A 12,504-nucleotide genomic window follows, 5' to 3' on the forward strand; every position below is an offset into this window, starting at 1 on the left:
TAAGTTCAGAGTGAGGCTGTTCAGAAACAACCAGCCATAGGAGAGGTAGCTATGGAGTCACAGGGATGCTTCCAAGACTCAGGCCCCTGCTCCCCACAGGGCCCACGGAGGTCACTGGGTTCCTTGCTGTCTCCAGGCCACTCAGGCATTCAGCTCCAGGTCAGTGACATATTCCTGGACCCAGTTCTCATTGGGGTCAGCACACACCTGCCGGCCTCTCTTGGTTAGGAAGCTGTGGGGAGAAGCACAGGATCAAACACTGAGGAATCCTACAGGGGATCTGGGGCCCACGGTGGTCCCTCCATCCCACCCCCTGCCCTGGGCAGCTCAGAGAGGCTCTGCCTGTTATTCCAGAGAGTCTCTCCCACCAACTCAAGAGTGTCCCAGGGTACCCTGCCACCTCGTTCTTCTTGTCCCTCCTCTCTGAGTTTGGGGTCCCACCTTCCCGACCAAGTCAGGTCACATTTAAGAGCTGAAGCCTATATACATGGCCTGTCTAGGGTTGCTCTCCTGGCCTGTCTCTGCCCGTGTGGGGCTGTCCTCAAGGGTGGGCAGGGGAAGTGGCACTTACATGACACCTGGCTGGGAGCACTGGCTGCTGGTCTCAAAATAGTCCTCTATGAATTTGCGTTGAATCTGCCGGGCCACGTAGGAGAAGCAGCAGGCCGTCGGGGTGTCCGCACCAACTGTGGAGAAAGGGACAGAATGAGTCCAGAAGGAAAGGCCACCAGCTGCCACATCCTCAGAGGCTGAGGAAGAGCCCTGCGCAGGGTGGGGACTGGAGACCAGTCCTCGGGAAGGCATTTGGGCATTTCTGCCTAGAAACCTCATGTCTCTGTCTTCCTTCTGTCTCTGTTCTCCTTGATTTCTGACTCTTCTTTGTCTGTGTGACTCAGAAAACCAAGCAGCCTATTCTCCTCTCTTCCTTCATGGAATTCTCTTTGGTTCAAGATGTCACACCTCAGCAAAAAGAGAGATGTGGGACATCTATCTTAGGATCCATTGGGCAGAGCTCCTGGGGAAGCCTGGAGTGAGCTGGGGAATCGACCACATCACTAGGAAGGAAGTAACCAGGTCTGGATTCTGCCTCTTGCAAACTCAGTGGTTTAGGGCTCCGTTTTGCCCTGCCCCAACCCTGACTCTCAGGACTGGGGACTAGGAGAGCTAAGATCCCTTGTAAAGGTGAAAAGTTCTTAAGAGAAAGCTCAAGGTGCTTTGTAGCCCTTTAAGAAGTTTTCTCTTTTCTCCTGGGTTCTGGAGACCACAAGAAGAGATTGATGTGGTCTCCCCAGGGCCAGAGAGTGGGGACATCCACCACAATAGGGTGGACTCACATGGTGCAGAGAAGACCTGGTCGCAGAGAGCCATGGTGCAGAGGAGGACAGCAAGAGCAGCCGTGGAGACCTGCATGATGTTCAGTGGATGATGGAGTGTGGTCTCAAGTATGAGCAGATCCAAGAAGGGCCTGGGTCCTCCCTGCTGCCTGTGTCCTTCTGGCATCTGAAGCCATCTGCCCTTCTCTTTATAGGCAGCCCTGGTGGGTGGGGAAGTGGAATCTGGGGGTGCATGGGGAAATTTTTAAGCATAGCAATATTGCCATGATGTTACACAACTTAGGGTCCTTGGTGACCACAGGAACTGAGGATATCCAAGAATAGCATCTCTGAGCTGTAGGTCTCAGCTCTAGACTCATGACCTTCTCTTGTTGTTTTTTGGGGGAAATGGTTTTTCTGTGAGAGGGAGGAGACGGGTGTGTTTCTGCTCAAAGCTGCTATTAGCTGGTCCCTTCTCATAAGAACTTATTTATGGATGACTTCTCCAGTGCCGTTCCTTTCTACAGAACTGAAACTCAGTGCTTTCTCAGTCTCTGTAACCATATGGGGTTGGCATGTGGATGGCAGCAACACCCCCACCCTCAAATCCTGGACCTGAATTAAGGAATCCCCGGCTAGAGGAATGGAAAGTGTGATGTCACGTTTCATTTTTCCATTTATTGAACAGTCATAGAATGACTAGGGGACTCTGTCACAAACTCTAGTTGTGAATTATGAAGTTCCTTTAGGTGTGGGTGTCAATATGTCAGAATCCTAAAAATATTTATACCCACTAATCAAGAAAAAGTGTTTCTAGGAACGAGTTCTACAGAAACAAGCCAGATATGGAGGTATCATCAACCTAAAAGACCCAGCATCACTTGTAATTTTCCTCTAGCAACTGCAGTTAACTATTTGATGTCCATCTTTTTGAATATTTACCTTTATAAATATATATGTATATAAGAATTTTTAGGATTAAAAACAAAAATAACATGTATATTTCTGTATCATATATGTAGAGTGCATATGCATACAGTAGATGTAAGTGGGTACACCTTTTACACTGAATAGGATGGACACACTGCATAGACAGAGGTGTGTGCAGAATTCAGAGCAGAATAATCCATGTGATGGGATCTTAATTCCCTTTGTCTTTAATCCCCTCCTGATGTTTTCCTTTTTTTTTTTAAACTAGACATACTATAAAAAAAATCCTTGTGTCTATATATTCCTATTCTTTGGCAGTTTTTCTATAAAATATTCCTGAAAATGGAATCAGGTCAAACAGCAGTTTTGGTTTGTTTTTTTGTTTGTTGGTTTGTTTCTTTGTAGTACTGGGGATTGACTCCAAGGCCTCAGTCATGCTAGGCAAGAGCTCTACCACAGAGCTGCATCCCCAACCCTAGTATGTGTGGTTTAGTATTTGCTAAATAGTAGTGTTTAAATAAACCTCAAACTGTTTGATTGCTACGGTTCTATACAATTTTTTTTATACCAGGGATTGAACTCAGGGGCACTCTGTCACTGAGCCACATTGCCAGCCCTATTTAGAGACAGGGTCTCACTGAGTTGCTTAGTGCCTTGCCATTGCTGAGTCTGGCTTTGAACTTGTGATCCTTCTGCCTCAGCTTCCTAAGACGCTGGAATTACAGGTATGTGCCACCATGCCAGGATTCTAAACAATTTTAGATACAAAAAATCAGATTATTTTGAAGATGAAATAATTGTGGCTCATAAAAATTAATACATGTTTGATTTTTACACATGTTTTGAATGTCCCCTTCTTCTGAAGAAAGGACCCTAGCTCAGTGTATATTTCTTGTACTTATAACTGCAACCCAAGTAATCCACCTGTTAAATAACTTAACTTTCATAGCAAACCTATGAACAGAGTTCTGTTCCACATAGAGCCTGATTTCCACACCCACTCCCCACCAACATTAGCCATTTATTTTGTGGAGTATGGTTTTTAGAGAAATAATGTATGGTACACCTATTACCCCATGCAGATATACATCACATTTCGGAAGGAGTGCTGAATCCTGTTACCTAAGTCAGTGTTCTTAGCCAATAACCTGCATGCAGCACTCCTGATAAACTTGATGAAAACATCAGTTCTTAGGTTCCATCCAGAGCATTCTGGTGGGAGTGACTTTTCAACTGTTGCTTGTGATTTGAGTATAGGTAGATCACACCTGGGGAAATCACTTGGGCAATGTTTAATAGCACATAGTATGTAGTTAAATGAAGGTCTAGTTTGGGAACTCAGTTGTGCCATCTACATGCAGTGTGATCTTGGACAAGTTGATTACCCTTCTCGAGCCCAGATTTTCTTTTCTGTCAAATGGGATGTTAATAGTACTACATAATCTATATTATTGCATTAGTAGGATTGAATGAATGATATATATATATATCTCACATAGATTTGAATAAGCCTCAAAAACATTAGCAATTTCTTATTAACACAGCTTTATCATAAGTAATCACTACAGAATACTCTGCCTAATGGTAACTGAAGGATATGGAAATGACAACCCTCAAAACAGTGTGGACTGACAGGAGGGAGGGAGGAGGAAGCCATCACATTGATGACATTGATCCTTTCCCAATACATCCTTTCCCAGTGACAAGAAAATCCCTGGGAAGGAGATATCCCCCAAGCCTAAAATGACAGTCTCTGGGAAGAATCCAAAACATTGATCCTTCCCCAAATAGATCTTTTCCCTGTGACAGTACAATAGATCCTGGAGGGAAAGAGATAAGTGCTGAATGCTGAACTCTGGACCCTCCATCCTTCCCAGTAAATACAAATTTCAAATTCTCATAACCTTGACATATCATATTACACACTTTGATTCAAGTGGGTTATGAACTCCCACCTTCACCCCATACACAGATTGCAGAATAGAAATTTGTAATGTTTTGAACAACCCACAATAAAAAATTTAAAAAAAAAAAGAAAAAAAAAAGAAAATCAATTAATATAATTCATGATGTTATGAAACTAAAAACAGAAACTATTTGATCATCTCAACCTATAACAAAAAGTATTTTCTTTCTGTTTTTAACATTTAATTAATTAAATAAAAAATAAAATTTAATTAAAACAAACAAACAAATTCTCATAACCTGTTTCCTGAATGTCCAAACTGATATGTTCTGATAAAATCTTCAATGGTTGTCATCTGCCAGTGTGTAACCTATATAAACCTGTAACTCGACTTAAAGGTAAGAATCATATGATCATCTCAATAGATGCAGAAAAAGCATTTGACAAAAAACAGCACTCCTTTATGTTCAAAACATTAGAAAAACTAGGGATAACAGGAACATCTCAACATCATAAAGGCTATCTATGCTAAGCCTTAGGCCAACATCATTCTAAACAAAGAAAAACTGAAGGCATTCCCTCTAAAAACTGGAACAAGACAGGGATGTCCTCTTTTACCACTTCTATTCAACATATTTTTTTGAAACACTGGCCAGAGCAATTAGACAAAAGAAATCAAAGGGATATGAATAGGAAAAGAAGAACTTAAATTAGCCCTATTTGCTGACGATATGATTCTATACCTAGAAAACCCAAAAACTTCACCAGAAAACTTCTAGAACTAGTAAATGAATTCAGCAAAGTAGCAGGATATAAAATAAACACACATAAATCAAACACATTTCTATATATCAGTGACAAACCTCTGAGAAGGAAATGAAGAAAACTACCCCATTCACAATAACCTCAAAAAAAAAAAAAGATATCTGGGAATCCACGAAAGAGGTGAAAGATCTATACAATGAAAACTACAGAACCCTAAAGAGAGAAATGAAAGAAGACCTTAGAAGTTGGAAAGATCTACCTTTCTCTTATTTATAAGCAGAATTAATATTATCAAAATGACCATACTTCCAAAAGCACTATACAGATTTAATACAATTCCGATCAAAATCCCAATGGCATTCCTCATAGAAATAGAAAAAGCAAACATGAAATTCATCTGGAAAAGTAAGAGACCCAGAATAGCCAAAGCAATCCCTAGCAGGAAGAATGAAGCAAGTGGCATCACTATACCAGACCTTAAACTATACTACAGAGCAACAGAAACAAAAACAGCATGGTATTGTCACCAAAACAGACTGTAGACTAATGGTACAGAATAGAGGTCACAGAGACTAACCCACAAAATTACAATTATCTTATATTAGACAAAGGTGCCAAAAACATGCACTGGAGAAAAGTTAGCCTCTTCAACAAATTGTGCTGGGAAAACTGGAAATCTGTATACAACAAAATGAAATTAAACCCCTATTTCTCACCATGCACAAAACTTAACTCAAAATGGATCAAGGACCTAGGAATTAAACCAGAGACTCTGCGTCTAAAAGAAGAAAAAGTAGGCCCTAATCTTCATCATGTGGAATTAGGCCCCAACTTCCTTAATAAGACTCCTATAGGGCAAGAATTAAAACCAAGAATCAATAAATGGGATGGAATCAAACTAAAACGTTTCTTCTCAGCAAAAGAAACAATCTGTGAGGTGAACAGGGAGCATATATCCTGGGAGCAAATTTTTACCCTTCACACATCAGATAGAGCACTAATGTCTAGGGTATATAAAGAACTCAAAAAGCTAAGCACCGAAAAAACAAATAACCCAATCAACAAATGGGCCAAGGACCTGAACAGACAATTCTCAGAAGAGGATATACAATCACTCAACAAATGTATGAAAAAATGCTCATCATCTCTAGCAATCAGAGAAATGCAAATCAAAACTACTCTAAGATATCATCTCACTCCAGTAAGAATGGCAGCTATTATGAAGACAAACAACAATAAGTGTTGGCCAGGATGTGGGGATAAAGGTACACTCATACATCGCTGGTGGGACTGCAAATTGGTGCAGCCAATATGGAAAGCAGTATGAAGATTCCTTGGAAATCTGGGAATGGAACCACCATTTGATGCAGCTAATCCTCTCCTTGGACTATACTCAAAGGACTTAAAAACAGCATACTATAGGGACATACCCACATCAATGTTTAGAGCAGCACAATTCACAATAGCTTGTGTGCTCACGTACACAAACAGTCAAGTTTTGCTGTACTTAGCAAAACAAGGAATTCTGTGAGAAAGTATGAACTCTTTGAACTGTGTCCTTGTTGCTGTCTTAAGAAGATAAAAGAATGTTCTGCCTAGTATAATATATATGTGTGTGTGTGTGTGTGTGTGTGTGTGTGTGTGTTTGTGTGTGTGTTTGCTGGGAATAACTAACCACAACTTAATTGATAAGAAATACGGAGCACTGTGATCATAAACAAAGTTTTCCTGAAAATGTTTATCCATGCTTGTAAGGATTAAGCTGCCGAAAGGAGGTTTTTTCTTTTCCCTTGTTTTAATAAACAATGCTGTATAAAAGAAGGAGAGAAAAAAGTAAAGACGGTGCTCATTTTCTACTGGATGTGTGTGTGTGTGCGTGTGTCTTTTTTTAAGCATCTCTGCTTATAACAGGGATTACAGATTGTCCGCGGGTTCTGACAGGTGTCGTCCCTGGGTGGGCAGCAGAGAGTCCCCTTACTGGAAAAGGTAAGTGAAGTGGAGAGGTACCATGGGATCAGAAATCTCAAGAAGTCAAATGCAACAGGCAATTATGGCTTTGCTTAAGGAGTAAGGAATTGTAATTTATAGAAAAACAGCTTCTGCTTTTATGCTTGCTATTGAAACTGCATCTCCTTGGTTTTTGCACTCAAGGAATTTAATGGTTCCTGATTGGGAACATGCAAAAGAAGATTTGCAAAAATATTTAAGGGAAAAGGGCCTGGACAGTTTACCTGTAGCTACTTTTTCTTTGTGGAAGTTGGTGAAAGATGCACTTTTACCTCCAGATGTAAAAGTGCGTGAATTTTTACAGCAGACGCGGGGAACTTGGATGGAGGTTCAGGACAGGGAATCAGTAGTTTCAGTGAGTGAAAGTGATTCCTCAGATGATGAGGCCTCCATTTATGATGCTTCTAAATTAAAAACAGAGGATCCACCACCTACAAAAGAGGAGCTAATCTTGTAAGTAAAAGGAGGGACTGCGGGACTCCCAGCAGCTGCCGAAGCCCTTTTTTTGCTTTGGGGAACTCCCGCCTTCCTTCCCTGCACTGTGAGGATTATGCTACCTCTGTCTACTTAAAAAAAAAAAGAAAAGAAAAAGAGAGAAAGAAAAAGGGGACACTAAACGCAGTAAAGTCGCCGAGACCCTTGATTTTACATTTCTGATTGCCCCTCTGTGAAAACATCTAGTCCCTTGTGGGGACATCTATGGTGCCACTGGTGTAGGAGTCATAATTAAATGGGAGTTGAAAACTTGGGGAGATTTTTCTCTTATCTGTTCTGTTTTAAAGGTTTCTGTCTGTCAGCCATAGTCTGGAGCTCCTTTCTGTCTGTCTGTCCTGTGTCTTTGTTTGTTTCTGGCCCTTTAAGACATGTGCAATAATGTGTTGATATTATAAATTGTTTCTTGGGAATTATCTTGGCTAAATGTGTGTCTAAAAGATGATGTTTTATTGTAACAATCTGAATGGGGTTTTTTTTTTTTTGAGAGAGAGAGAGAGAGAGAGAGAGAGAGAATTTTTTAATATCTATTCTTTAGTTCTCGGCGGACACAACATCTTTGTTGTATGTGGTGCTGAGGATCGAACTCGGGCCGCACGCATGCCAGGCGAGCGCGCCACCACTTGAGCCACATCCCCAGCCCCTGAATGGGTTTTTGAAGCATTACACAATCTTGCAGTTAAAAGTTGGGTTTAGGTAATTGTTTAGTTTATTATTTCAGATAATTCATGCCAGAGAACTTAAATATTTAGGATGAAAAACTAAAGAACTCTACTTCCAAGTTGGCAAGTAACTTCCCGATCATTCAGTTTTTTTCACCAATTTTTAAATTGGGTAGCCTGAAAAAATGTTACTGTGTGTACCAGTGCATTAATTTGGACAAGGATAGTAAATCATAGTATGGTATCTGTTGACAAAACAAGATGTAAAGATATAAAATTTTGTAAATTGTGTCTTAAACTTGTATCATAATTTTCAACATCCGAACCTGAAAATTATGACTTATAGTTAAAATGCCTTAGGCATGGGGTGTCTGCTCAGAATAATAGTTTTCCCTGCTCCTTCCAGACCTCAGTCAGAACTGTTAAAATGCAAATGAAAGAAGCCTGTGAGCTCAGTAGGAGACTGATCTGAGGCCCAAGGAAAAAGGAGTAAAGGTGTCTTTTACCTGAACTCAAACTAGACTAAACCAAAAAGTAAATTGTATGGTATTTACTAATTACTGGCCGGTCATTTTTTTCTAGGACTCTTGCTTTTTCTTAGATTCTGTATTTTTTTTTTTTTTTGAGCTCATGTTTTTGATCCTACAGACCTAGGTTAATGTTTTTCTGATCAGTTCTATTTTGACCAACTATGGAGTTTTTAAAACATTGCAATAGAGATTTTACCTGCGAAAGGCTATAAGGCCTTTACTATTGTGTTATGTGTGCACAGTTGTGTTATGTGTTGTATGTCTATATGTACATATGTCCGTATATCATATATATGATATACAAATTAACATATATAAGGAGCGCTCATAAAAATTTTAAAAATGGATCCAAAGATCTTTAATTCAGGTAATTAAAATGATTCAATTCAAATTGGATAAACAGATAAAAATAAATGTCTTTAAATTTAAACTTACAAGTTTTTCTAGGTGTTAAAAAACTAATAAAATATTAATGTCTATAAAATGTCTAATATGCCTTGGTTTTAGGACTTTTCCTTCAAAAAAATGACTAACACTGTTCAATATACTTATCTAATATTTTGATAAAATAAGTAAAGTAAATTTAATATGGGATTACTCATTCATAAGTACTTTTGTTAGATATCTGATTGATTTACTAAGGTCTGTATAAGTTAGTTTTTACAATCAGTCATGTGTTAAAAGACAAAAAAATCTCTTAAAACATAAGTTTACCCATAACATTGTGTTTATTAAGTTTTATTTTTTTCTAGAACAAGCAACCATAAAAATTAAACAACTGGTTAAATAAGAACTGTTATTTTAGAGCATTATACTGTCATTTTTTTAAAAGCTAAACTTGGTTAATATAAAAACATCAATGTAATTGTGATGCTATTAATGTGCTCATATCTTCCAGGTATACAAGTCTGTAAGGTAGAAGCTTTAGAAGAGCATTATATCAAGCTGGTGTTCTAAGGTTGTATGGTAATTTTAAGCATAAAAAACATATTGGGGATTTATTTACGTGTTATCAATAAGATATGAAAAGTTTTATATTACTTTTTACATTGGAAAACAATTTAGAATGTATTTTTAAGTTAATGAAAGCCTAATCTATGTAAAGGTTAATATTGTAAAGCACCAAGTATTTTGCTACCTTTCCACAAATGGTTAAAAATTTTCAACCTTTCTTTAATTCATGTTTTAAATGTGATATCATATGGTGTTAGCTAATGTTCATGTGACCTCATCAGAAACTAGAACTCACTATACCTACAACATTTACTTCTGCTCAATTGGTAGAATTATTTGCTGAACAAGTTGTACTTCAAACATTTTCCAATGTATCTTTAAATATTGATACTGACAGAAAATATGTTGCTAATGCAATTCCACATCTTGAAACGGCTGCCCAGATTCCTGCCACTTCGGCTGCCTTTTCATTATTTCAAACAATACAAGTGCTCTTATGGAAAAGAACTCACAAACTTTTTATTCAACATATAAGAGGTCATTCAACTCTACAAGGACCACTTAGTGAGAAAAATGCTGCTGCTGATTTAGCCTCCAAAATGTCTGCCTTTCTATCTATGGATCCCCAAACTTTACATTCTCAACTTCACCTTCATTCTTCTTCTTTAGCTCATCATTGTAAAATTTCTCGTGAAGCAGCTTCTCAAATTATTCATGATTGCTCCCTCTGCTCTGCACGGATACACTCTCCTAATTTTGGCATTAATCCTAGAGGCCTTTTACCGGGTCATTTATGGCAAATGGATATTACTCATTATCCTTCTTTTGGCAAATTAGCGTATGTTCATGTGTCTATAGATACTTACTCTCATTTCATTTATGCTTCTCCTCATTCAGGGGAAAAGGTCAAAGATGTAATTGCTCACTGTATGGAAGCTTTTTCTATTATGGGTCTCCCTAAACATATTAAAACAGATAATGGACCAGCATATACTAGTACATCATTTGCAAGATTTCTTCACACTTATGATGTAAAACACACGAAAGGTATTCCTTATAACCCTCAAGGACAAGGTATAGTAGAATGAGCTCATAAAACTCTTAAAGCATATCTGTCAAAAACAAAAGCGGGGAGTAGCGGCAGTCCCCCCTCTCGTTTAGCACATGTATTATTTATTTTAAATTTTTTAACTGTAGACCCAGCTACAAAACTGAAAGCTACAGATCACTTATGGTATGCTAAGGGACAAACAGCCCATCCACTTGTAAGATGGAAAGATGTTTTAACAGGACCATGGATGGGTCCTGATCCTGTATTAATGTGGGGAAAAGGAGCTGCCTGTGTTTTTCCGCAAAATGATCCTGGACCTTGATGGATTTCTTCTCGTTTGATACGGTTTGACTCTTCTAAAACTACATCATGAAGGCTTTTACCTCTTTGGTTTGTTATATATTTTATAGATGCTGTCCCTAATTTTTTTTTCTCCTTTTCGGAGCTGTGGAAGTTGCCTCTTTCAATCATACCAATGTATGGCTGAGATTGGCTCCATTGGAAGGGACTAATAATATCTGCCTAAAACAAGATGTCCATCTGGGAGCAGTATTGGGTTCCTGTTTACTACCTGTCTGTCATCCAGCAGAAGAAATTAAAAATATGACTTTTTTCTCCAATTTTGATAAAACTATTACTTATGCTGATTATTCTAATTGGGGCACCCTTTCTTATCGCCTACTCCAAAATGCAGTTCAAGTTATAACCACTACTGTTATTGTAACAGATAATGACACCTGCGCTGAGTTTCACAATTGTGCAACTAAATGTAGATCTATGGGACCTTCCTTTGCATGTAATAATTCCTTTGCGGTTCCTTTAAGTTATGGACATGTGCCACTTCCAAGAGGCTGTTTTTTTTTCCTGTGGAACTTATACATTCAACTATATACCAGCAAATATGACTCATGGAACATGTTGCTGTCTTAGTTGTCTCACAGTTTTCCTTCCCTCCATTGGTGATTTGCTTCCTGAACATCCTTCTTGTCGCTTACGAAGAATGGCTATGCTAACATCAAACTGTAAGGATGATATAAACTTATTTTCCAAAGCAGAGTTTGATGCATTGACCTTTTCCCTTGTGGGGATCACTGGATTGGCAGTAGAGCTTATAAGACAGCTATGAAATTGGCATGTGTAATGGCAAAAAACATTAATCGAATATCTACTGCTCTAGCCTTGTTGAATGAAGAACAGCAGGTTTTATGACAAGAAGTTTTGGATAATAGAGCTGCTATAGATTATTTACTATTGTTACACCATAAAAAATGTATTCAAGTAAAAAATATGTGTTGCTTTAATCCGACTGATAACAGTGTTCCTATTGATACAGAAATTCATCATTTGAAAGAAATGATTGATAATATCAGACAATATGAAGGAAATGAAGACATATTGTCATGGTTAACATCTTGACTTCCTAATATTTCCTGGTTAAAAGAATTAATGATATGTGTGATTTTGATACTTGGCATGTCTATACTTGTTTGTGTCATTGGTCGTTGTATGATTACTTGTCTCTTATCTCGTACCCGTAAGATGAATCATTGTGCATACCAACCTAAGACAGAGGCTTTCATTTTCCATCAATGGAAGTCCTCCATGATGGGTAAGAATGTTGCAGTATGGTTCACAACCTAAGACAGGCGAAATCGCCGTCATTGTTATTTAAGGGGGAACTGTGTGCTCACACATACAAACAGTTAAGTTTTGCTGTGCTTAGCAAAATAAGGAGTTCTGTGAGAAAGTATGAACTCTTTGAACTGTGTCCTTGTTGCTGTCTTAAGAAGATACGAGAAAAGAATGTTCTGCCAAGTGTAAAATTTATATATATATATATATATATATATATGTGTGTGTGTGTGTGTGTGTGTTTGCCTGGGAATAACTAACC

General features: G+C 38.4%; 1 protein-coding gene across 1 annotated transcript; it reads right to left on the reverse strand.

Annotated features, from left to right (window-relative positions):
- Window positions 1-1,515, reverse strand: LOC107150346 (C-C motif chemokine 3-like). The gene is made up of 3 exons (XM_015495324.2): window positions 1,335-1,515; window positions 572-686; window positions 1-232 (listed from the first exon to the last, which is right to left on the reverse strand). Exons 1-3 carry the CDS (start codon window positions 1,498-1,500, stop codon window positions 142-144), a joined length of 372 nt encoding a protein of 123 aa, XP_015350810.1. The 5' UTR covers window positions 1,501-1,515; the 3' UTR covers window positions 1-141.
- Window positions 1,516-12,504: the final 10,989 nt, after the last annotated feature.

This window comes from Marmota marmota, unplaced genomic scaffold, assembly GCF_001458135.2.
Source record: "Marmota marmota marmota unplaced genomic scaffold, marMar, whole genome shotgun sequence".
Lineage (NCBI taxonomy): Eukaryota > Metazoa > Chordata > Mammalia > Rodentia > Sciuridae > Marmota > Marmota marmota.